This window comes from Brachyhypopomus gauderio, chromosome 6 (assembly GCF_052324685.1).
Source record: "Brachyhypopomus gauderio isolate BG-103 chromosome 6, BGAUD_0.2, whole genome shotgun sequence".
In the NCBI taxonomy this organism is placed as follows: domain Eukaryota; kingdom Metazoa; phylum Chordata; class Actinopteri; order Gymnotiformes; family Hypopomidae; genus Brachyhypopomus; species Brachyhypopomus gauderio.
In genome coordinates this window covers 23,801,283-23,828,810 of record NC_135216.1, presented here as the reverse complement: position 1 = coordinate 23,828,810, position 27,528 = coordinate 23,801,283, and the positions used below count along the sequence as shown (strand labels likewise).

The 27,528-nt window shown below is 44.8% G+C and overlaps 1 protein-coding gene across 14 annotated transcripts in view; it reads right to left on the bottom strand.

The window, feature by feature from the left end:
- The window catches only part of pleca (plectin a), a 93,793-nt gene that overhangs the window by 44,994 nt on the left and 21,271 nt on the right, over positions 1–27,528 (bottom strand). For 2 of the 14 annotated variants that reach the window (XM_077009810.1, XM_077009816.1), the window contains exon 1: positions 19,995–20,194. The exons of 9 other annotated variants lie outside the window; for them this stretch is intronic. In XM_077009810.1, coding sequence (XP_076865925.1) covers positions 19,995–20,040 — 46 coding nt within the window. In that variant the 5' untranslated portion in view covers positions 20,041–20,194. Of the gene's footprint in view, positions 1–2,202; positions 2,315–3,370; positions 3,441–19,994; positions 20,195–27,528 lie in introns of those variants that run through there. 3 more of the 14 variants (XM_077009815.1, XM_077009811.1, XM_077009817.1) reach the window with 3 other exon arrangements.

Genomic DNA, 27,528 nt, shown 5'->3' with positions numbered 1-27,528 from the left:
CCTGCACACTCAGGGCTCTGGTTCAACTTAATAATACATGAGTTTTTTTTTTTTTTTTTTTGGCCAGGACTCACCCACATGTTCACATAAACACACACACACACACACACACACACACACACACACACACACACACACACACACACACACACACACACACACACACACACACACAGCACAGGCATGTGCATATTTCTTGCCTCTCACTCTGATATCAGTCTGAAAGTACAGGGCAATACAGCATGGTGAACCTGGCTTCAGCCTGATGTTTTGCAAACAAAGCCAAGTCATCCCCCTGAACCCCCCCCCCCCCCCCCTCCCAACCCGAACCCTGCCGCACACACGCAGCAGTGAGTCTGCATCTGCGGACCCACCAGACTGGTTCTGCTCGGTTGGAGTTCTGCCCTTGGTCTTGCTCCCTCTCATTCAGTCACCATGGAGCTGCAGTTCTTACGCAGCAGTTAATTCTTTCCTCATGCCCAAATCCAAACACTTTCCAGAAGCCTCTAGGAGTTTTACAAATGACCAGTAAAGGACCCAAGGTGGGCTGGCTGGTGTGGCAACCAGACATTCCTCATGACAGACACTGTAGTAAATGAGAAAATGCTTATAAATAAATGTGTTCTGAGGGCAAAATTCCTGTACTGGGAGGAGACAGTTGGACATCAAGGTATTTAGTCATTACTTAACAATGGCACACTGTAGTTTTCAGCAATGAAACATTTTCAAAGCGCTGTGTGGGTTGCCAACAAACTTGGGCAAGTTGTGAGGAAACATTGAGTGTGTTGCAGTGTTCTGGAGTCTGATGGGTCCCTCTGTATTTACTGAACTAGCAGAAAGTTCTTGGTATTATCATCACTCGCTTGTCACCGTGTAAACAAACCCTCCCACAGTCATAAAACAAACACACGCGGTCACACGTGCATACAGACGTGCGTGCACACACACACACACACACACACACACACACGCACACACAGGAAGCCAGAGTAAAAAGACTAAAAGAAACTCATCACTGTTTTTTCTCAGCATAACAGACACAGACCTCCCCAGCTCTGTGTCTGCCTTGCTTGCCACCTGGCACTAGCCTGTAAGCAAACACGACCGGGCAGACCGAGGGCTGGAAACCTGACGCCGCTCACACCCGGACGTGCTGCCCGGACGCGCTGCCCCGACGCGCTGCCCCGACGCGCTGCTCCGTCTCCCTGCCGCCCAGGGGAGGGGGCGATGGCCCCCGTGGCACTCCGGGACGAGCAAAGGTCGCCGCAAATAGGGTGACATGCCACATCGAAGTCACATTCAGTGTGGGAAGAGGACCACGAGAGGACTTAAAAGTGGAAAGGAATCCAGGGTGGCTATGCAGACACGTGGAGGACCACTGTCACCAAACCCCGTGTCACGCACACGGCACGCGCACGCCAAACGACCTACCAGGTAGGATCTTCATTCCAAAGCGACCGAGTGGTCAAACCGAAAGGTCACAGAGGCAGAAGGAGAAAGGGAGACAGGATTAGAGTGAGAGAGACAGACAGAGAGCAACAGGCAGGCCCAAAGACAAGGAGAATGGCTGAGAGAGAGACGGGCGTCTCCCCCTCATACGCTCTGGCCTGCTCTTTTCGAGCTCCACGCGCCTGGACTCTCCCTCGTGTCCGAGCTACAGCACTCCATTCACAGCACCCAGCTGGAGAACTGCTGATGGACAGAACCGAAGCGGTGCCCTCTAGAGGCCGTGATAGCTGCCTCTCCCTCTGCCCCGATGGGTGGGGTTCGGTTTCATCTTCCTCCATTTGCAGGAAGATGCATGCCATGAACTGTAATGGTTGTGCAGACCACAGAGCAACCGCACAACAGCGTAGCAACACTTGCGCAAACTTCCTTAGAAACTTGACCATATATTACAAATTACATTCAGCAATTTATAATATATATTATTTATAAAAATATGTAATATATATTACAGAAGTAAGTTAGTGGTATGGTCATTAAGCATCTACATAACATAATCACAAACAAAAGCTAAAGTGAGTATAAACAGATTGCTGTGACTGCCGTAAAGTGCCTTAGATTACCCTAAATACCACACAATACAATGAACACGAAGGTGCCCAGACCCACCCCTCTTCTGACCACCTGAAGCTCAACCCAGGACTACACCCAGTTACAACAGCCAGCGGCTCTGAGAAAACGCCCCTCGCCACCTACCATTGCGACGCGGCCGGCAGCAGCAACAGCAGAGGCTCATGGCAGCGGCGCCTGGCGACCTCGCGGGTCCCTCTCAGACGCTAAAACACTGACGCCCACCGACAGCCCGGCGCATCTGACCCCGAGACACGGCGTGCTGATTGAAACCAGAGGGGCGCGGAGCAGGCGAGGCTTCGAAAAAAGAAAAAGAAAAAAAAAGGAAAATGCTGGAAGGAAATTGGGAGGGTGGGGGGGGGGGGGTGGATTATGGTCCACAAAGTTTTACTCAGTCCACATGGTTTTCCATTGTGGAAAGTGCATCCTTTATCCCTGCTGGGGTGATTATCCCTTGTGTGGAGGAGGTGGGTTGGGGGGGGGGGGGGTGTTGGGGGGTTGGCGGTTCAGGACACCATCATACACATAACTGCAAACAACAGTAATGGAGTCAAAATTTCCTTCACAGTGGAGGAAAAGGACTAAGGAAGAACTATGGAGCATAAACCAGCGAACAAAGATCTGATTGTGCGTGAAGATTTGAGAACTACGGCAGCGCAACATGCCGAGGGATCTGGACAAAAACGGAGCCCTCGATTACAGGGTAGAAACACTCCAGCACTGAGTCTTGGGGGGCCTGTGAAATATTTTAAGACTTTAGTGTTTGGTTGGGGCCTGGGAATTTGACTGGAAGTCGAGCCTTTCCCAAACAGCGTTTACACGGCGCTTAACTCAAAAGGGAACAGATGCAGATGTCACAGTCACGCCCCAAAAATGCCCGCAGACGGCTTCTCACACGCAGCCCAGATTCAGCAGCAATAGCAGCGTCCATGGTACATTTGTCTATCTATATTTCTTACAGGCGGCAGCTACTGTGTAGACATATATGTTATCTTCATGGCTTTAGAATGCAAAAATTATAGCGAGAGTACACTGTAAGTGGAACAACATGCATACTTTTTCTTATGCATACTATTTGTTATGCATACTATTTCTCATGCTCAGTTATTCAAACTACACAGCCTCATACCAAACAAACAGCAAAGATCATACTGTAACTTCCAAAATCCCTTCCTCTCTCAGGCTCAAGTGTTTTACAAGAGGGTTAACTTATTGTCTACCTGTGTGAGGTAAGAATTACACCTTGCATGATTCCTCCTTTCAAACTTGAACATAGATATCAAATCATGCCTACCTTGACCCTGCTGGATCAAATCTTCCATGAAGAATCTACCATCATCAACCTCCATTACAGCTAGCCTACCCTGCATACCGACTACAACTGCGCAGAAAAGAGAGCTCTCGCGTTTCAGCTTTATTTCCTACGGCCCCGGCTGAAGCAGGGAGCGAGAAATATTGGCAGGATGAAGGGTGGCAACGTCTCAGTGTGATCATCGAGAAAAGGGAGTGAGTCGATTTTTGCCCCTTTGAGAGAGAAAGTGGGAAAGAGAAAGGGAAAGGCAAAAGTAGGCTAATTGGACTCAGGTCTCCCCTTCTCCTCCCGTTTATCAGCCTGGGAATGGAAACTTCTGGAGTGTTTCACGAATCAACTGCCGCTCGGCCTGCCCACATCACTCAGTCATCGCGGCCACACGAAGATAATAAAACAAGGAAAGCCACCTCACTTTATTTTCTTCCTATAAGATTTGATTTTCCACTGATGTATTTGGTACTGACACCGATGACCAGCAGGTGGCAACGTAAAGACACCTCTGGAGAAAAGAGAACAGCAAATATTTTGTGGTACATGTCTGGCCTGTTTGGGGGTAAAAGAGAAATGATAACTTAAAGCAAGAATATTCACTTCCTTATGTCATCGTACCCTAATGGTGAGGCTGCTCACTTGATGTGGGTCTGCGTACAGATGAGTGAGAATGACTCGGCAAAATAATTATACAATGTACTATATTATATGTACTATACACTGTACATATTGCAAAATTCTTATACAGTACAGGTCAATAGTTTGGACACACCTTCTCATTCAATGTGTTTTCTTTATTTTCATGACTATTTACATTCACTGAAGGAATCAAAACTATGAATGAACACATGGAGTTATGTACTTAACAAAAAAAGTTGAAATAACTGAAAACACGTTTTATATTCTAGTTTCTTCAAAATAGCCACCCTTTGCTCTGATTACTACTTTGCACACTCTTGGTATTCTCTCAATGAGCTTCAAGAGGTAGTCACCTAAAATGGTTTTCAGGTTTGCCTTATCGGGGAAAATTAGTGGAATTATAGTCAAGGTTACCTTAAAGGTTAGCGTATAGTCAAGACTACCTTAAAGTGTACCTTAAATTAAGGTTACCTTAAATGCTACTTTATAGTTCAGGCTACCTTAAAGCATACATATTTGGTCTTTATTACTTACTTAATTTATTTAATCTTCACCACTGTGAACCTTAATTTATTTATTGTCACCTTAGTATTAGTATTTGTGTTAGATAGATCTGTCTATTGTTATGCTTGTGCACTTTACTGTTGCTTTAGTTATTATTGTCACTTTATTATTGGTGTTAGTGTTAGGATAGGTCCGTTTTATTTCTTACTTTAGAAATGTCTTGTCTTGTTATTCAAGGGAGGTGAAAAATGTAATTTCGATACATATGTCTGCTACATGTGAAAAATTGACAATAAAGCTGACTGACATACTTTAGGCTACATTAAAGGCTACCTTAAAGTGTACCTTAACATTAAGGTTATGTTAAATGCTTCCTTATAGTCAAGGATATCGTAAATGCTACCTTATAGTTATAAGACCAATATAGATTTGGACTTACTTCCTAATAGCTATGTTTGGGGTCAAGCATTAAACAACAGAATGGGCAAACACTTCAGAAACTTCTGTCATAGACTTTTTTCTGTATTTTCTGAATCACTTATTTCAGCCAGGTTCTGCATGAGTGGTTATATTGGATGTAACTGGAAACAATTTGTTTGTCATATGTAAAACCATCTTTATGGATTTATGAGTTTAATGGTTCTTAAAGAGTTCGTATTTGGCTTGAGCCAACAAATCTGTAGTAGCAGGCATGTGAGCCTCATGATGATACAAGATGTGCAAATAAATGTAATACTGTAGCACTCGCTTCCAGATGAGCAGGTCTGGACCTTCTCCCTAGCACAGATCTCAGGCCCCTTGGCCAAGTCTCCATCTCCACAGAGAGTTCAGCCCAAAGCTCTGCATCCTTCCCTAAGCCTCATGGTAGGTCTCTCATGGTAGGTCTCTCATGGTAGGTCTCTTACCTTCGAGTTCATCTACTCTGGCCCCTTGACGGTTGCTTTGCTTTCACCACTCGCTCTGTTTCCTTCAGCTCTGGGCTTAGAAACCCATGCCTCACGAGTTACATGTATTTAGTGCAGGTCTGCGTATGTTCTATCGGTTAAATGGCCTCTGGGTAAACGTCTCCCAAATGAAGCCTCAACTTCTCAAGACCCATGGGCATAGGTCACATCAGGGTGCGTTCTCCGTGGCCATCTGCCCATTCTGTTCACCAAAACACCAGGAAAGAGCAACTGATATACCACACGCAAGTCCATGGGCGGCGTGACCACTTCAGCCACCATGTTCGCTGTTCATTACCATGAAAAAAAACCCACCAGAGACAATGTCACTGCTAATGTCAATGTCCTTTGACCCGGAAGAAAAGCAGGTTCTGATTCTTTAAAAAAAACACAGGAGTATTGGGGATGAGAATGAGCAAAGGAGAAAAGGAAGAAAGTTGGACATATGAGGAAGGAGACACCACCCTGAGATGAAAGAGCCCAAGGTAAGAAAGGAGGTCCTCATGTCTGTTTACTATGGGACAGTCTAAGGCATGTGTCACACACAAACTACAATGACCTGAATCACCAGTCCATAGTATGCACTGGAGACCAGACTGATTGACTCAGGCAGGCTATTTCAAGTGAAGATCTCATCCAAACATCCTATCCAATTAAAAATCAAATGTTCAAGGCACATGTTCCCTCATGGCTTCAGCAGTGGAGACCTGATGACTGGCCAAAAGGGAGACTACACTGTCTCAAATAGCCCACTGTGAACATGTCATAAAATGTGCTGAATTTATTCAATAAATGTTCCTCTAGAAATAGAACCTGTCAGCTACGGTTCAGGCAGGAGGCAGACATCGGGAAGTCTTTTTTTATTTATTAAGTGGTTTATATTTCAGAGAATATTTAGTGCTGAAAGCGTAATATATATCACACTCACAACTTCTAAATCCGAGCTGCCAGGAGTGGTGTGTAGTTCCAAGAGGTCAGCAGAGTGACAGGAAAGAACAGAAGATGATGCCATGCTAAAAATAAAACCTATGAGCTTTATTTCATATCTAGGTTAACAACTTGGTTACACATGGTAACCTGAGGAAAACACAGATGTGGCAGATGAAGAAAATGTAAATGATGGTGGATGAAAATGGTATCAGGTGCGTAAGGGCCTACTGTGGAGTACATGACTGCGTCTGCAACCTCTGTGTTCTTAAATGTAGAAGAGTGAGTGAAAGAGAGAGAGAGATAGAGAGAGAGAAAGAGAGAGAGAGAGAGAGAACTTCTGGCAGAACATTACTCATCTAATCTGTTTTCTTTGATCTTCAGTGAGAGTTCAGACAGGAACAGGTGGTGCCGGAGGGGGAATAACAGATGTACTCTGCCATTCAAACACACTCAGCAAGAATCATTACAACTACACAATGATTACAGTTATCAGAATACAGCTAACTCACAACATATCAACAAGCCAAAACAGGACACACCCACAGCCCTTGAAACCAGACAGACACCACCAGTAAGGACGGTGCTTAAGTATATAATGACCTGCACATCTTCTCTGCCTGGTAATTGAGATATGTGTCTTAAAAGGGTGAATTGGGGACATAAAGTTTGGCTTGTCCACATGATACAAAGACAAAACAAATAACAAATAGTGGGCAGTCAAAGGCAGCCACGGGGGAGACTGCAGTGGGAGACATGAAGACAGAGAGGAGGAACACAAAACAGGCCAGTGTCTGTGCCATTACTTTCAAGAGGGATACACCAGACAGTCTCAATCAAACCAGAAAGAGCCTTTTGAAGCGCTAACGCCGCGAGCCAACCCCAAATGGGCAGACATAAAACGAGCTGGCAAGCGCAGACAAACACAATGGCCGTTCAGATGGTCGATGACACATTCGTCATCACGCAGAACTGGAAAGAAAAGCGTGTGATAGCCTAGAGCAAGAACGGCCATGGTCGTTCTTAAACGTGAACCAGCTCCCATAACGTTGAGAAGCGCTGATGATATGTGAGATACCTCGAAGGCATCCATGTTGAAAACATTATATCTTGCATGGGTTCCAACTCCGTTTCACCACTGCTTCACTTAAGAACCCTCAACAGCAGCCCTGAACTGTACTGGATGACTAACAGTAATTAGGTGGCCATAAATGAGAGTTTATGATCATTGAGAAGGCTCGGTCTTGTCCAAGCACGATTACACATCCACAATGAGCATGAACACACACACACACATACATACACACACACACACACACACCTGGACTAATGGAAATTCCAGCCTTTACTCTCTCTGCCTCAGGAGATGCAGACAATCCCGCCACTGTTTCTGAGCCCAGTGGCAATCCTATGTAAACCTCAACATGTGCTTCTCCACTGGACAGAGAGATGTAGGGTCATAAAGGGGAGGGAGGCAGAAATGTGTGTGTAGCTACACGGTCGTGCAGGGAGCTCCATGCTTTGTCATTTACTAGGTGCAAGGAGGTTGGAGTGCTGTGAAGCGTAAGAGATTGTGTTTCATTTCACCCAATGGAGTGAGAGAGCGGAGCCTCGAGGGTTAGCCTGCGTTCCAGAGAGGCCTAGACTGAGCTTCACCTCAGGACTATAACGGCAGATTTAAAGGGACAGCCAGCATTCTGAGCACTTTTCTCTGGGATTGTATGGTTACACCCTCCACAAACTGGCTTTGCACACACACACACACACACACACACACACACACACACACACAATTACACACAATTCCCTGACACGTCTCCCACGATAATTGTTCTGAAACTAAAACAGATGACTGAACTCAAAATGGTAAAAGAAATGCATTTAATTTATGGTTATTAGGCCTCACAACAGAGGTGGGTGGTGGGTGCAGAGGAAGACGGAGCTGATTGTGAATGGAAGACAGCGCCACCTTGTGCTCATGCACTCCCCACAGATTGAGGTACTGCGTCCTCAAATCTTTTCCACATGCACTGAGCTTTAAATCTGTGCTGGCAATGGTTCATCTCACTGCTCAATAAATCACTCTATGCTATTTCACTGCTATAAATCTACAAATCCCCCTTTCACAAGACGGGCAATTAATGCCAGGTTCACAAATGTTTTGCAACTGCATTACAAGAAAGAAGAGCTGAACTAATTTGTCCCTCTTCTCCTCTAAAACCAACATCAAGAACTACACCTTATCTGCCTTCTGCCCATGGGGAGGCCCATATGCCTTTCTTAGTTTTTTTGAGTTATTATTTGAGTTATTTGTTTTTTTTTTTTAGTTAAAAGTGCTACCGACTAGCAATGTCCGTGCTGGTCATTATTACAGTGCAGATAAATCAACATGAAGGCCCACATGTGCCTTAAAAATTCACTGGTAGAACAGTACGTTCTAAGCAGCACAAGCAGTATAGAGGAGAAACACCGCTTGTGAAATTACCCACTCACAGCTAATCAGCCATGATGAGACGTGGCCTACCGCCACGGAGCTATCGGTCATCGTCGGCGGGTACGAATAGGCTACAGCCAGAAGCCCTTCTCGGAAAATCTCCCCACAGGCGGTACGCAGTCACATCTGCAAGCCATCGCCTGACTCCGACTCCCATTTAGAACAAAAGAAAAATGGGTAAACAAAGGAATAATGTGTCGAGATCCCTGAACAAAAGCGGAAAATCAGTCTACTCTAATCAACTAATTTTCCTCAACCTTCTGCAACACATAAGCGCACAACCTTCCAAGGGTGCTGAGACACATGTACATTGATAATGGCTGGAATGCATACACAGTAGCACTCACAACCACCCACCATCCGGCCCAAGCGTCCATCCTAACGGCCATACATAAAGTTCTTTCAAATCAGTGGGACAGTGGGGTCACCATGGATCTGATGGTAGACTGTGAGAACATGGCAGCAGACACAAAGGTAGAGAAGACTCCATAAAAAGTGCTTATTCAGAACTATTCAAAGCTGGCACATAAGGGGCCTTCAAACCCCAGACTCGATCCATAAGGGGGTTCTTCTCAAGCATTCCTTTGTTACTCCGTTGGGTAAGATTTATAAGCCATGGTTGTGTTCCAAACCATTAATTAGACTCCTGCCCTCTGACATTTGGCTAGGAAGCATGGGGAAAGGGTTCAGGCAACACACAACAGGGCCTCTCTCGTGCTCATACACATGCACGCACAGACACACACACACATGCGTGCACACACACACTGAAACACAACATGTCTCTTCAGACGTCTACAGTATAATATTATGATTGCCCAAATTGATATGTGGATGCGGTTCTTTGAATTTAATAGGTCACATATCTAATTATTCAGTTTATAACTCATAAGTCACAGGTTCTATTCTTCTAATGCTTTTTTTGGAACCTGTCCTTCATGTGCAAAAGCTTTGTAATTACTGGCCAATGGACGCAAGGCCCCACTGTCAGTCAGAGGCTGGTCATACTGATTAATACAGATACAGTACTGCATGATGCGGTCAAAAGAGTCCTAACAGAGGCATAAACCAGGTGCAGGAAAAGCGCCATGGTAACTAGAAAGGAAGGAGGTGAGTAATTAGCTGCACATTCGCTGCAGACACCCATAGTGACTCAGCCCTCCGCCTGTCCCAGTGGGACGTGGTCGCCGCCAACCGCATGTCCCCATAGCTACCGCGCACCACATGACAGATCAAGTGAGTAAGCGGAGGGCCTGCCCAAGGCAGTGGTCATGGTCAAGGCAACAAGGTCCGTTGTCAGGAGCAACAAAGAGGAAAAAAAGGCTCAACTCTCTTCTCAGATGCTCTGAAAATAAATTGGGGTGGAAACTATGAAGAATGTTTCTGGGGTTTTTTGCATGACTAAACTATCTTCCTGTTAGGAAATACTGTGTGTGTGTCTATCTTCTTAAAGAATGTAAATTTGTTTATTTTTGGTCTGGCTCTGTTTTTTTAATAACATTTTTATAACATTTCTCATGAATGCAGAACTGACCTTATAGCCAGTCAGCTTCCTTTAGTCAGGAAGGAAACCAAATTGAAAAAATATTTTTACATGTGATATGGTGCATGAATCACACATACCAGTCACCTGAAACAGAGGTCAGCTATTAGAGATATGATTAGAAACACTGATTGGTCCACCATTTGACCTCTAACCTTTGAGCTCAAAGAGAGTTTTACAACCTCTCCACATGCGATTCTGTGCTGCTTTTATTTATAATAAATATTGGAACTTTCCTTGGAATGCAAAGAGCTTGTAACACCAAGGACATGGGTTTATTTCCAAGTGTGCAAATTTAGACTTTCTTGTAAGTGTACATGTCACCTATAGGTTCCCTACCTATACCTATTATATGTTCTAATAAATAGATACTCTAGTTAAAATAAAGACTTACCTCCAGTGTAATGGTTCTGACAGCAAGATGTGTGCGTCCATTAACAGAACTACTCAATGATGATACAGTCATATACTACAGTCATATACTACAGTTGGCTTCTCACAGGGACACATATCCTGTCACAATGGGCCCCATCTAGCTCCAAACCCGATAAAGCTGTCAGCTTATACAACAGTTCATGCATTAAGCTCCATTATAAGGAGTCTTCTGTCTGTTCTCTGGAAAGCCAGTGTACACATTTAACTCTGACACTGTTCACATAATAACTCCAAAGGGAGCCTTTGTGTTTGGGGTTATCCGAACGTGTCACCATCCACCCCCTCCTGTGCCTAGAGTACAAGAATGTGGCGTTCTGTAGTGTCCCTCTCAGAATGGAGCTTGGAGTACATCACATTTTTGAGAAGAAGACTGGCATTTTAACACTCTGACCAATGGTAACTCCATGCTAATATTCTGAACTGGCATGTTTCAGTTCCCAGTATTAAGTCTTAAATGTATATGTGTGTGCGTGCATGTGTGTGTGTGCATGCGTGTGTGTGTGTGTGTGTGTGTGTGTGTGTGTGTGTGTGTGTGTGTGTGTGTGTGCGCATGCGTGTGTGTGTGTGTGTCAGCTGGGGCACAATCATCATTAATAACACTGTGGCCTCTTCACTAAACTCGGCAGACAGAATGGAGAAACATTTGAATTAATTTTAGCCTTCACTTTTGAAGATGTAGACGGTTTGATACTATCCACTCAAACATGGTATTGGGCGAACGCTGTTTTGCACTCCTTGGTAGCACAGTCCTCCTCTGGAACATCCTGTGGGTCTGGCCCAGGTGACAGACCCCGCCCCTGCCGCCCAGTCTCCTGGGGTCTCCTCTCCATTATCAGAACGCACCACACCGCACCCGCTCCACCACCTCTGCCAACAGTACCGAGAACTATATAATTTAATGACTGACAGCACTGCATGGAACGTAGAACGAAAATGGAAAACAAATGTTTGGGGTTGCATGAGTGTTCGAAGCAGTAACTTGTGCGGTGGAATGCTGTCAAGCTTGTGAAAGACCCAGGCTATAGTGCACGGATTAAATTTCATAGATTATATCAGGTGGATTTAAATTGCTCTTAGCTTCTTCATAAGCTGCATGAGATAATTATGAAAACCAGTAAACATGACTGAACAATAAGTAATTTGTGGAAAAAAAATGACCTGCTTTCCTGTCCAAATATAAACATCTTTGTATAAGGAAGAGGGTTCTAACAGAACTACTGGACATCGTGGGGCTTTAGGACTACAAAGCAGGGAGAACTTACGTTTAGTCTATAAATATCTATTTTTGCTTTTCTCTTTTCTGACCAAGAAGTGAGAATCTTCTGCATATTAATGTATCTACAGGAATTTTCATCTAGAGTAAACATTTATTTGCAAGTTGATGCAAACAAAGTCATGCCAGTGTGATTTTGCGGTTATAATACTCCTGTACAAATTATGTTGTTTGGCCATCCAAAAAGTACAGTGTGTACTGTCTGTTTCTGAATGGTTGTTTGTGGAGGGTTTTACTGTCAGTTTCCTCTGTGGTCTGTAATTTCCTTGTTAGTGTTGAAAACACCTTGTAGAACCATTACTTGTCAAACTGGTGGCAAGCCAGCTCAAGAAAAAGAAATAAAATGTAAAAAACCAAAACAATAATGAACAATAGAACACAATGGCAGCTCAGCACAGCTGTCACGTTCGAAGGAAACGCAGAGGAAACTGGTGAATACGTTTGAGGTCACTGAAACCATTTTGTTCATACCAAACACCTATGTTTGCTTTGGACTTGCATTCTTTTTTGTTCCACTGAAGGAAACAGGAATATAAAATCTAGTTCATTGATTTTATTGGACATTGTCAAAAGGCAGCCAAGATAGGAATGACCTTGTGAGGCGGAGTTGTATTCTGCCAGTATGGTGTTAGGGACTCTGAAGAGTAAGGTCAGGGTTGGTGGAGACGTTAATGCATCACTCGGTGTACTTACTCTTCTCTGACCACCATCAAACCCTCCCATGCTCACACCATCAAAAAACAGCATCTTACCTGAAAAACAGAAGACAAGGGAGGGGAGAGAACACAGTATTAGTTGCAGTTACCCAAAATGTACCCCAGTTCTCTTGCTCCCATATAATAAAAAAGTCAGATAACCGCCTGACCCTTACAGAAATGGGTCAAGGTGCATGAGTGCCACTGGTTGGTTCACAGGAAAAGCTGGTAAAGCCATCAGGCAGGACTGAATGGGGTGAGCTGAGAGGTGCGGTTTAAAAACAAAAGGGAACACACCTAAGGAAATGGCTGAAGGCACAGCAGGAGAGGTGTGTGTGTGTGTGTGTGTGTGTGTGTGTGTGTGTGTGTGTGTGTGTGTGTGTGTGTGTGGTTTCAGCACTTAACCCTTGATTTAACGTCCCCAACCACAGCTGTGCTTCATGCAGCAGGTTAGTACAGAGCAGGAGTGTTACCGTTGTGACGGTGCCACCTGCTGGCCACTTAAAAAAATAACTTCTAAACAACGGCATCGTGAAAACAGAAGCTCCAGACCTGCGACCAGAAGTGAATGGAAGCTTGGTTGCTAATTGGTGGCTGCTCGTTGTTAAGGAACTGGTAGCAACAGTAGCATTTTGGACTGAGTCACGGCATCAAAGCTAGAGCCAAAACCACTACAGGCTGCCAGCTTGTCACCACACAAAACAAATTAAGCCACATCACAGATCAGCTGGAAACAAGCTAACAAATAAGACCTAAATTATTTCAGACAGGCTACAAAGCCCCTTATGAGGTGGCAGTTCTTGTTCAAATTTAAACCATCTCCTCACCGTAATGGAGCACTGGAAAGTCATTATGTCCCAGTCTCTCAGACTAGAGGAAGAAGTAGATGAATGAATAACAGTGGTAGTACAGGAGTGTCCAGTTCCGACCTGTGGAGATCAGATCTCCAACACACCCGCTGCTATGCCAATGACGCTAAATTAATCTTGATTAACTTGATCAGATGTTTTGCAATATATTTCATGTTCAAGTACATAATGCAGACACGGTTACTTCCACATTAACTAAGATGTTAGAGTCATATAGTTATCACATTGCGTACAGAGGGATCACAATTAAAGAAGGTCTGACAGGTTTGACAGTTCACTTCATAAATACACTTTTGGTGGTACCCTAACATGTGTCCTGTTACAGCTGAACTAACCATAGGTGTGTGTATTACAGTGCACAAAAGTGATTCAAGCTCTTTTTTAGCTGTTTTGTTCACACATGAAAAGTTGCCCAGAACAGAATAAGAAAGGGCAGACATAAATGCAAAATGTCGCATGCTGCCCAGTGTAAAAATACATCAGGTTGTAATTAAGAGCACTCATCAAACGTCATCACCACTTACAAGTAACGTTTGCATTATGTTTTAGTGCAGCTGGTGGTGGTAGACAGGGAGGTAATGCCAGTCTCTTAACGGGCAGTTACATAAGCTCTGCTACCACCTGCCTACACACGTAAACCTACAAAGCATGTGTGCTATTTAGCGGCACGGCGTGGTCATACGAGACGCTAACTAGTCATGCTAAAAACAAAATAGCCTCCCCATCACTCTCCCGTCTCCCATGCAACCTCAGGGGAGTTCGTTTATTTATGGACATCGCTGCTTTGTGGGGAACATACTTCACTCTTTAAGGGCAGCCTACACATGCTCGAACGTGTGTATATACAACGTGGATCATGCACTGGCCTGCTAACCAACGACAGGGCTTTTGCCCTGAAACCTACGAGCTCACACGACGTATTTAAATAAGGTTAAGTGATAATGGGCTCTTTAGGGGGAACTCGTTGCTAGTGGGAGTAACTCTGCTTGCCTTCCACAACATCTGCTCTCCCAGAGAACCTGATCCGCCTTCAGCTGAGCAGGCATGTTAAATATGTGTTTGAACTCCTTATTTTATCACTACTTGGAATTCATGTAGTTTGGAGCGGTGTGCACCTTAAGCAACCCATATCTTTAAAAAAAATATACATGGGATAAAAACACACTCCTGTGCCAGCTGAGTAAAACACTGTCAGACCTCAGCCATTTAATATCGTGGAACCGCCCTGAAATTCCGCATCTTGAAGAGGCTGGACGCTGGACCGTGACTCAGCACACGATAGATGCTAAAACATGGCTGATTAGCATGCAGTCAAAACAAGCAGAGTCTTCACAAAGAGAAGGAGGTGTGGAGAGGAGACCGTATGATGCAGGTCCAAATAACAGCAGGTGTTTTTCACGCAGGCTCTCGTAGTCCCCTACAAACGCCAGCGCCATCATGATGCACTGAGAATGTTATACGCGTTGAAGAAACAGTGAGCATGCTGATCAAGTCGAAACGGCCAAAACCGCAGGTGCAGGGCCTCCTCTCTACTAGAAAGCAGGAGTGGATGCAGAAAGCAATGTAGCACACTGCATCCATCCAGACTTAGCCGTCTTATCATATCAGAGCTCCAGAGTCTCCTCTTGTCTCTGGGGAGCATCTCCATCTGGGATTGTGAAAACACACTGGTAGAACAAACGGGTAACAGCCATCGCAGTACATATGGTGGATGAGGCGTGGTTTTGTGTAGCCCCAGGGCTTATGAGACAAGTCACGACATTTGGATCTCGTCTCAGAGTGGCGGGATGAAGAGAAACCTTCAATGTGTCTGTGTGAAGAGTGTTGTCAAGATTGCCCGTGAGTGCTACGGTATAAACAGAACCAAAATATGCTGTGATCCAGTTGACTAACTGTATCTGGGGATGGAAGACCTGTCAGGTGTAACACATGGGCACGTTTAAGACGATGCAAGTGTTCAGTCACACATTTTCGTTTAAAAAAAAAAAAAAAAACATTTAGGATTCTATTAGCTGTGCCTGAAAATAAACAGATATCTGTTACTTCTCGCCTCCAGAGAAGAAAAGGTCTGAACAGGCCATTTCTAACGATGTCATCATCTGCCCCTTCTAAGCAGTGACGTAATGCCAAACCACTCCCTGTCTCGTCAGCTCCTCAAGGGCTGCACAAACACCCAGCAGCTGGTCCGGGATCAGGTTTCCCTTCCAGCAAACCAAAATCGAACCTCTAAGAGCAGAACTGCGAAAGCCTGGCCCCACCATAGTTGACGAGGCATCTACAGTTTCTAGGGTGATCAGCCTCAGGTTTTAGGCTGGACGGTCCGGTTTGTCCACTCCCTGTCCTCTGTCCAGGATGTCTGTTTGTGCTCCCGCAGGAGTGGACTGACAGTTGCTTTCAGTTGATCAACATTGTGTTAGAGTGTCTGCGGCTCACGTACACGTCAATGCAAACACTTTTCATTCATTGGTTTAACAGCCATGTGATCTTGTGAAAACACCAAAACCAAAGATGACTGTCAACACATAATCAGCGCAGCCATTATTTCAAAGTGTAGAAAATATTAATTTCATGCATTCTGAACACTATACCAGACCTAAGTATTGCAGCTAGATGTCAGGTTTCATGAGCAAAATACTCATTTATCATACAGAATCAAATAGGTTAGCTCTGTTAAATAGGTTAGGTGTATATCCTGCTGATGGGAGTTATCAGAGTGTCCGCCCTGTCACATTAATGGAGGATAAGGAGCACATCTGTGGTTGCAGAATGGAAAACAGACACTGGTCAGGGACCAGATGTTTACAGCGTATAGGTTATCTGAATGATTCCTACTGCAAACCAAACACCCGACACCGTCACATGACCCTTCCAAGGCTTCCAGACTGCACTACATTAATCAATATGTGTAGCTTTACACAAGCTGTCAGTTCCTATGTAAAAACTGCAACACAAAACTCCTTCACTCACCTGGGCCTTGCATGCTTCACACACTGATCGTAATACCCATAGGTGATAACGTACATGTGCAAGTATATACCCTTTTATGGCTATATGTGAACCCTTTCAAGATGGAGTAACGGCTTCTTGACGAGTCAGCAAAATCAGCAAGCAGACTGCAGGGATCTGTGAGCATGTGCATCTTCAGCAACATGGGGAACTGTGCAGTCAGTGGTAAAACTGAAGGCCCACAGACAAAGGATCAATCTAAATCCAGCAGTATGCACTGGTGTAGGGAGGGGCATGCTGGACACACGCTGTAGGGATGGGGGCCCGGTCTGAGGGAGCCCCGCCCCCCAGAAGAGGACCGTAAATAAGCAAACACGTAATAAAAGAAAGGGTGGGGTGTTGCCCCAGAATTTCGAGCTACGCCACAGGAAACACTACGGAAGGTCTACACTGGGCATGGTCTGTGTTGTTTATTAGTCTGACTAAACAGTGATGGAGAACTCATATGACCTCTCGCTGAAGTAGAGACAGTAGAGTTTAATCTAAAGAATACATTATATGCATATTATACACAAGTTCAGGAGGAGACCTTCCAGAAGCTCAACATCTTCTCTTATTCTTTCATTTAAGCAAGAATAAAAACACGCACGCACGCACGCACGCACGCATGCACGCACGCGCACACACACACACACACACACACACACACACACACACACACACACACACACACACAAAGCCATAATTCCTAGCCCACATGCCTTTTCAGTACATGTCAATCCAACCTGTTTCTTTTTGGGTTGGGAATCATTTCATAGAGATTCCTTCACATCTCTTAGCAGTCTCTGGGATACGTTAACAGAAGAAAAGCATTTAGTGGAGCCTCTAGTCTCTTAAAAGAAGAGGAGGAACTACAATGGCCCAAGGTTCATTAATGGGGATCAGAGAATCTGGGCCGAGTCCCACTGGGAGCTTTGGATGGGCAAATTCAAGAACAGAGAAACACAGCCAGTTGGCCAACCAACTACTAGGCCAGCATTCATGAGCATGTTAGCAACCGTGCTAAAAACAAATAACAAAAAAGCAAGCTGACAACTCACAGACCTCACTGGGGGGGAGAAATTGTATTTTATACAAAGCAGTGTTTTTATACTATATGTAGATGAGATTTTTGCACCAAATACCCTAACATGCCAGAGCCCGGTGCTGAATTAAGATCTGACAAATCCTGTCATTTAATCTATCCTCTTCTAGAGTTGTTTTGCTAATCAAATTTGGCGCTGACGAATGAGTGGCTAAATGCAGTTAGGTAAGCAGCCGAGACCTGCCAAGCATGTTAACTAAGTCGTCTGGGGCAGTTCAGTGGGGCGAGAAGCCTTTGTTTGGCGAGAAAACTCAAGACCACAACAGCCAAAGGTCCCACAGATCCCCAGCCAGACCACTTGTCAGGGTCTTTCTCCCTCTGGCTGGGTTTTTAGCAAGTCCTGCCACACTTAGCTGAACTGATCCACAAATTGCTTCACTTCAGACCTGAGCTGCTATCAGAAGAGGCCTTATATGGATGCTAAGGTAGCTATGTAGGCCTGTGACCCTCCACACAAGGAAGAATGGTGTCAGTGAGGAAGTCTATCTATCTATCTATCTATCTATCTATCTATCTATCTATCTATCTATCTATATCTATCTATATCTATCTATCAGTAGGCATCCTTCCTACTTTTCAAAGGGAAAAGATATTCTGGCTGTTGAGAACTGAAGTTGTTTTTACTTTTTGATATTTTCACACTGTTGCAGTATTCTCTTCAGTGTTCCAAAAACATCCTAACTGACTAACATTTGCAGCACAAAAGTTCTGTGGTGAGCCAGTGTGTGAGGTATGAAATACAACACATATGCTTAGACATTTATCTTCACCCTGTGACATACTAAAATAGCATTCATCACCGGAAAGGAACTACCATTTCACAAGGATGACAAATAGGTGTCCGTCCAGGTGTTCGGCCAGACGGAGGGTAGGGAGCTGACAAACTGGGCTATCTGGTGTTAAAGTGGACGCCTGGCCACCCTAACACTGCACAACTCTGAGAGGGTTCAGAGATTCTTCAAGAACTGCTTAAAATAATGAGATGCACTCTGACAAGAAAAATCAATATTAGGATAAGGAATGAGCAGATTTAATCCATAGTGTCAGGGCTGAACCAGCTGGAATCTTGTCTGAGTTATATAAAACTCATAAAATGACTCAGCAAATATGCAGTTTCACAGGGACTTACTCTGTGTAATTATTAATTCTGGGGTGAGCAACCAATCAATCCTTCCCTTGATGCGCAGCCAACAAATTTGAAAAGATTATGCTAATGAAGCTCACACTCCAGAAGAACCTGAGACATCGGTGGACAAAAAACAAGACTTCAGGAGAAAAGAAACACTGCATCAGATGATTTAAAAATATCTTTTTCACCACAACACTTGATCTCAGCATTCATCAAAAAGAACAGCCGGTTATAGTATTTTTCTCCTGACCTGTCCTGAATACCACCCCGACAACATGAGAAATGTTTGTACGATTTCCACATTTACACCATTCCTGCACCTTCCCCTATTTCTGGCTTGGGGATAGTGGGGCAATTTTGTGACGTAAACGCAGAATAAAGAAGGACACAGTCTGATGTCTGATAGTTTTACTGGTCCGATTATCTGTTTTTTTAGTTACAGAGACCCCGACATCGAGTGGTAGCTTACATTTCCTGTTTGAGGTGTGATGCTTCTCCTAAAGTGTCCCTCTCCTACTGATAGTTTTGGCCCACTGTGCATAGCACTTGCCCCGCCCCGGACTGCAGTGCATTAATATGCAATAACGTAGGGTGGATCTCAAAAACTAAAAGCTGCTGTCCCGGCCGTTCTCAGCTTGTTTGTCGTGTGCTGTGAGGCTCCCTGTCTCCGCATCCGCCGGTACTCTTGGCAGGGCATGCCGTTGCCGTGGCGATGCGGCAGCCCGCGTGCCGCATGTGTGCCGCAGACGGAGAAGGGGGGGGATAAACAATGAACGAGCCCCGTTATGACCGCCGTGGCAACAACAACACCCCCCCCCCCCAAACAACTGTGCAAAAGACATCATTACCCTACAGCTTATGACAACACACAGAGTGGGGAGAGAGAGAGAGAGAGAGAGAGAGACTCAGAGTAAGAGAGGGACCTCTGATGACGTCTGCACCGTTCACGCCTCCTGCCAGAAACAAGTTGCTGTGCGGCTCAGTGACTTAATGCCCTGGAAGCTGGTGTGCATGCAGAGGAGAGAGAGAGAGAGTGCGAGAGGGAGAGAGAGCGCCAGAAATAAATGCAGTACCTTTGAGAGAGCTGATCTCATACTGGATGGACCTAGCTGTGTCCATGCTGCTGTGTGTTCCGCTGCTTCTTTAGATCTGCTGCGTGGTTCACTGTGCAACGGCAGGCAGCCTCCCGCACGCTAAGAGACCCGAGCCTGCGCTCTCCTGCCCACACCGAGTCTGCTCTGCTACTTGCTGACTGCGGAGCTTCTGTGTTCTGATTGTTCTCTCGTGGTCGTTCGCCCGCGCGCTCTCTTTCGCTCTCTCTCTCGCTCTCGCGCTTCTGCAGGGGAAATACAGGAGGTGAAAGTGCACCCCTCCCTCTCCACCTCCTCCTCCTCCTCCACTCCTCTATTGCCTCTGCCAAACATCCCATCCCCTGCCTCTCACTCGCCGGAGACCTTGCAGCCAATCCCAGAGCTAGAAAGGCAATCTTCATGTTCGTTGATGGGACACTTGGCCACGCAAGGTGGCTGCAGATACTATAAACTAAAGACAGAGGGACAGAGAGAAAGAAAACAAGAAAGAGAAGAGAGAGAGAGAGAGAGAGACTGCTCCCTGGGTCATCATAGCCTTGCTTTCTCTGTAATTTATTTCACTGTTGTGTGTTTTGGTCTACAGCTTCATCACAACGGATCTTTCTAGAAAAGTCCAGGAAAATATCCAACTGTTCGAACGCAGTCTGTGCTGACAATACCTGACTCATATTCACTACAATTCACAGAAGCATCCAAGGAAATAGAGTCAAAGAACACAGAGTCAAGTAGCACACATTTCTCACCAAGGCATTTTGCCTTTGTCTTAAACTGTGGTTATGGTTAAAAATTGCTGCATTTTTTGAGTAGCAGCAAAACGTACTTCAATACAATTAAAAGTGGTAAAGTATAATTTTATACATATTTGTGTGGCACTTCATCATTCACACATTAAAATAAATTATGAGTTAAATTAAAAATCCATCTGGTTCACATGAACTGCAGGAATGCTATGAATCCCAGCCCTGTCTCTAGGGCTTATCTATACTGCTTGAAGGTTGGTAATCTGTGTAATCTGTGCACCATAAGATCCTGTCGCAATCATTAAATCCTGTTAGAATGACTAATCCCTATTTACCATCATTCAATCTTTTCATTATGTCACAGCAGCAGCCAACCAGGAGCATGAAAGCAAAGACGTGATGGCACAACACCATCGGCCTCTCCGCCCTGCTGAAAACCTCCGCTGTGCACATGTGCGTGCGACCTCCATGTCAGTGTCACACCTCGTGAAATGAGGCTACAGCCCTGTGGCAATGCCCAGAGATGCTCTCAAACACAGTCTGGCCACTCGGTAAATATCGTTCACGCACTTCGACGTTTTGCAAGATTAACAGTCATAATTCCAGAACTCTCACAATACTGTGCTGCTCTTGGTCAGGGGTGTGCCTCAGAGTTCTCTATTAGGCCCTATCAGGTTAAAGACGTTTGCAGGGAGGGACTCCCCATGCAGGCAAGATGACACAGCATTTCAGGAGCAATCACTTGACCAGGGCACATCACTGCAGATCTCTCTCTCAGTCTGTGTGTCCGCCCCCCTCCTCCTCCCACAACAGGGAGCGCAGAACAAAGAATAAATTGTATCCTAAATCGCTCATAATATACAGCATGAAATCACAAATGGCAAATCACAGTAAGTCTTTTATTCATTTATTTTTGCAGAATCCAAAACTACATCAGTCCACTACTACAGAATCCATTACACAGTCAGTCATTCTCTGCTTACTTTGTAGATGGGCAATAGCTTTTATTTGTTTATTTCATTAGAAATCGTAGACTACTCAGACTTAGTCATCTGACTTTGGGATAAAGAAGCAAGACCTTCCCAAAAATTCAGCAGATCAGATGAAAAGTGGAAGTTCTGAAATCAGAACGGGCTGCAGTTCATTTCTATGGCCTCTATTGTCTTAATTATCCACTAAGTGCTTTGTTGTCAGTAACTTGCTATCATCATATGCGGCCAGGATTCAACTTTCCTTTCACACTGATATTTGCTTTTCACAGTCAGCATTGCCAGTGCCGTTTTTGCATTGCTTTGATCATTCTTTATAGGTCCTGTCTTCGTGAGTGTAACGTTTTGTGGATCATGCACGCGCTCTTCACACAGCTATGGGTCTGATTTCTTCTCAGCATTCCCACATGTGGACTGCACATCTGCTTTATTAAATCACATTTTCATATTCAAGACAGGAAAGTATATCTGGGAATATCAGGACTATTAGGAAATGTCTAGTGAAGGATTTATATGGCTACTAATTTTCATATGTTCTATGACCAGCAACACAGTGAATTTAATTTTGGACATCAGGGTTCTGCTGATACATATAAATGGTTTGTCACCAGGGGAAGACAAAATGTGAGCCACCGAACGAACAAGAAGAAATGGGGCTGATCCTCCGAGCCACGAATCGGCTGTGGGAAGACTCGCCTTCATCAGCATGCCTGCAAATTTGTGCTCTTGAGAAAAGCCCTGATGGGCCCGCTGATGCCCTTCCTCTAAACCAGGCGTACTCAACTAAATTTGTCCGCGGTCCAATTTTGGCAGATACCTGTGACCTGAGGTCCGGGGGGGGGGGGGGGGGGGGGGGGTTGTGGTGTTTTGTCCGAAACAATATGTGGTAGAAACACCCCTCAAAACAGGGGAATGAACATTTACCTGACCAATTTTAATGTTGCTATGTGTTTCAGGTTTGAAAAGTGATGGAATTTAGGTTAAAGTACTAAATTGTAACTACTTGGTTTCACAACAAATATCTGTCTGACTGAATAGTTCTCTTGTATTAAGTTAACAAATACGAGCCTCTTGTAATTCCAGGACGAAACATGAGAACGTGAAGACGTGAAGATTGGGCGTTTTTAAAATAAACAACCATTAAATAATGTGATAAAAAGCGAATTATTTCGAGTATATGTATAAATATTTAACTTAATTATGTTTAACATGCTGGGAAATATTGAAATGGACCTTGAAAGTGACGTACAAGTGCTTGAACTCCACCTTATAAAGGTGTATGAACCCTGAAAACGTGACTTTGTTCATTGCGCTGAAGCGGAGCCTCAGCGATTACGTAATTTTCGCCGCGCCGACCCTCGCACCGCTCGCGAAGCGTCAACCAGGCTTGTAGCCCGGGGGGTGGTGGGGGGGGGGGGCGAACGTAAGTTGTTGAGAGGGGGTGGCAAACGTAACACTTGTGACGGAGTGTTTTTTCAATAGCCCTGAAATATATGCTACGGTTTTGTTTTGGTCCGTATCCAGTTAATCAGGAATGAGATTGGGTCCGGACAGGACTGCGTTCGGGTCCGGATCCGGACCGCGGTCCGCCAGTTGAGTACCCCTGCTCTAAACAAACATACACACAAACACATCTGCCCATGACTGAACTGTAAGTTTATTTGTGTGGCCATTAGCCCTGCATGGGGTTTGGCTTGTATCTCCCACGCCCCACTGTGCACACATGACTCAGCACGTCTGCAGGGACGCTCGGACCGCCCGCCGCGTGCTCCTCAGACCCGGGACAGGAGTGAAGCCACTGGGCCGGAGAGCAACACGGCGGCTGTTTGCTCTCTGTCACCATGGATACCGCTCAGACTACAGTCTGTCAGCACAACCAAACACAGAATTTATAGAACCTTAAGCACGTGTTAGACTTCTAACACAAAACTTCTAACACATTAGTCATATGATCAGCATCAGGGCCTTGGCTGAATATGAGATAAATAACAGGCCATTTAATATAGCAACCACTCCAAATACAGTTTAATTGATGTCTATTCTCTGTAAATATACCATTGAGGTGCACATCAAATGTAATCAGTACCTTCTTAGCAGGTGATAATTGACAATGTCTACAAGAATATTTATGTGTGTCCAGTAATTCTACAGTCTTATAGTAAAAGACCGAAAGTGGCTTTAATGGAAAAAAATTTTTACATCGCAGTATCCAGAATATATGACACTAGTGACTCTTTAAACATGGAATCTTCAAATGGAATCTTCAAATCTGCTTTCACAACTATTTCCATTTCTCAGGTTTTACAAGGGATTCAATGTTCTACATATGATTATGACCAGGGAAATTAGATATCCAATGAAATCAAACTGTGAGGGGCTAACGGCTGTAAATAACCATAAACACCGTCTATTCGTGGAGAAAGGATGAGCTTCCTCTGTTTCAGCTCCGACAGCAATCTAGGCACGGTTCCATGCAGCTGTTGCACTGTGGGAAATTTTAAGACCTCCCAAAGACCCCCGAAAGGGTTGGACAACCTGAGCCACAGCAGGGCAGGGCAAGGCAGGACAGGACCACACTACAAACCTACCCCTACACACACACACATACACACTCGCACACACTCAAATACATACTTTTAATCAACAAGAATTCCATGCACAGATTTAACCCTAGTCCTATATTTAAAAGCATTCCCACTGGATCCCAGCCAATGAGAGTGCCATTTATATGAACCATGCACAAACTCATAAGAAAAGTCGGCACTCACGAAAACACAAGCCAACAGTTTGCATTACCCCACATTCCATGGTACAGCCAGCTAACGCAAACCATGCTGGGATCTGATTCCCACAATCCCCAGTAACTGAATAGAGAGCCACATCGGGCACCGAGAGTGATATCAAAACCACAAGGGAGTGGTCTCACTATCACAGTGCCATAGCAACAGCCATGGCAACCATCATGTGGTAAACTGTAAACTAAAGAGCTGGAGAAAAAAAAAAACAGCATTAACATCACGGCAGTTATCTACCTGCAGCCAATGAGCAAATATGTTCTTAATATACACCAACTAGCAATACTGCATGAAAGTGAGAATGATACTTCAAAATTACAAGTAACTTAACATCTGCCAGTTGTATAAAGCATAACTCAGGATGTCATTAAAGGTGTATCACTGAAGATTCCAACGTAGCACTGATGGGTATCGTCATCATGACTAATCTATCATTGGAGACTGGCATCTTATCCATGTCACCCATTCCTGCAAGGGAAAGGAGCAGTCTTAACAACCACTGCAATTTGCGTGCACTTTCTTCAGAGCCTTAGGAACGAATTCCTTTGAAATGAAAGGAATGCTGTTTAAATGTGGGAGAGGCTCATTAAGGCTGCAGCGAGGGGTGGACTGCAGCACCCGGGCTGTAGGCCTCCTCCACCCCCTCTCACCACTAATAAAGGACTCTTTCATTCATCTGGAGAACGTCCTCCACACAGGCCCTTTGAAGATGCGTTGAGAGCAATTCTGCAGGCTTCCTCCACCTCTGTCTGCCAAACATTCTCTTAAAACTCGAGTACAAAAATGAGGAGGGAGAGCCAAGCTAGAACGAGAGGAAAGCGGTGAAGAGGAACCCTTCCTGGTGCATGCCAACCGTGATTTGTGGACGTTAAACTACTGCAGAGTAGTTTAAAAGTGTAGTTAAAGAAAAACACCACTGGGCAACATGTTAAGTCTTAAGGAGAACAGGAGTGACTGTGTCCTGACTCCTACATGTTCAGCGCTGTGTCGGAGAGACATAAGGCAGATATGCACCAAAGTAATGACGGCTCTGTCAACGCCTGTGGCTTTGAGTCTCACGGCACCATTGATACAAGGGACGATGAATCCATGCTTTCATGTAGTTGATGCCTAATTCTGACCCTACCATCCGAAAGTCGCAGCAGAAATCGAGACTCATCAGGCAACATTTTTCCAATCTTCTATTGTCCAATTTTGGTGAGCCTATGCAAATTGTAGCCTCAGTTTCCTGTTTTTAGCTGACAGGAGTGGCACCCGGTGTGGTCTTCTGCTGCTGTAGCCCATCCGCCTCAAGGTTCGACATGTTGTGCATTCAAAGATGCTCTTCTGCATGCCTCGGTTGTAACGACTGGTTATTTGAGTTACTGTTGTCATTCTATCAGTTCGAACCAGTCTGGCCATTCTCCTCTGACCTCTGGCATCAAAAATGCATTTGCGTTCACAGAACTGCTGCTCTCTGGATGTTTTCTCTTTTTCTGACCATTCTCTGTAAACCCTGGAGATGGATGTGTGTGAAAATCCCAGTAGATCAGCAGTTTCTGAAATACTCAGACCAGCCCGTCTGGCACTAACAACCCTGCCACGTTCAAAGTCACTTAAATCACCTTTCCTCCCCATTCTGATGAACTGCAGCAGATTGTCTTGGCCATGTCTACATGCCTAAATGCATCGAGTTGATTAAACTGATTTGACATTTGCCTTAATGAGCAGTTGGACAGGTGTACCTAATAAAGTGGCCGGTGAGTGTACATCAGAATTAATATAGGGAACACTGATCTGAGGTCAGCAGTTCTGATCCGGGACCTTTGCCCATCACAGATGGCTGAGTACCAGGGCTTGTATGTGAACTGATTCAGCTCAGTGTGGCACAAACAATGGTCCTGGCCCACACTTCTTCTCACAGATTTTACACACACACACCCACACACCCACACCCACACCCACACATGAACCTGGCACAACACATATTGCATCAGGCAGGCATTCCATGCCAGTGGCTGAAACTGCTGATCTGGACATTTGAGCTTTGGGGGAAACCAGCCACCCATGAACCATGAAACACTGCCATGGGCTGCACTGTGTGCGGTTTGGTGTTTACAGTGTCTTCCATGGCAAGTAAGTAAAAAAAAGTGTGACTTTCTCTCAAAATTACATACATGTGTCCCATTGTGAAACTTGAGATGTTTAATGAATTAAACTTAGAATTACTGGTTGTCTCATGACTCACTGATGGGTGGTGATGAAGGTCTCGCCACACTTCTCAGGAACCTGAGGGTTTATGAACTATGTTCTCGGTTCCTCATTTCAGTCATAGAAATGGTCAGTTTGGTGCAGGTATGTGTGGTATCCTAGCGATACAAATCTCACAACACTAAGCACATTTTTTCCACTGGGTGACATCATAGTCACAGGCGAACAGCAGACCCATTCTAGTCTGGGTCACCGCATGACTGATCAATAGACCTGCAAAAATAGATGCCCTCTCTATCCAAAGGAGCCTGTTAGCGTGGTTCATACTTCAATTCAGATTTCCTAAGTATTGACAATATGGTCTTCTATAATTCTATTAAAAAGACAACAGAAGGCATTTCTGGTGTTGAGCTATTAAACTGGAGTTTGGAGAAACTGCAGCAACTGAATCAGTATTTAAAACACTAGGGCAGAAAAGTAGACAGGAGAATTCCTTGTGGTTCATGGGTGTGTGTGTGTGTGTGTGTGTGTGTGTGTGTGTGTGTGTGTGTGTGTGTGTGCATGTGTGTGTTTGTTTTTGTAAGAAAGAACTCCTTTTTTAAAGAAGAATAATGATTCTGCCAGGAGATGTGAGAAATAGCAGGGGTGTGAGAGGTGCCAGTAAACACAGTCTGGTTACCTGTAGGGGTGTGTGTGTGTGTGTGTGTGTGTGTGTGTGTGTGTGTGAGTGAGAGAGAGTGTATCTGAATCATTAACATAAGTGGGAACTCCACTGTGGGAAAGCACAGATGTGTTTGCACCC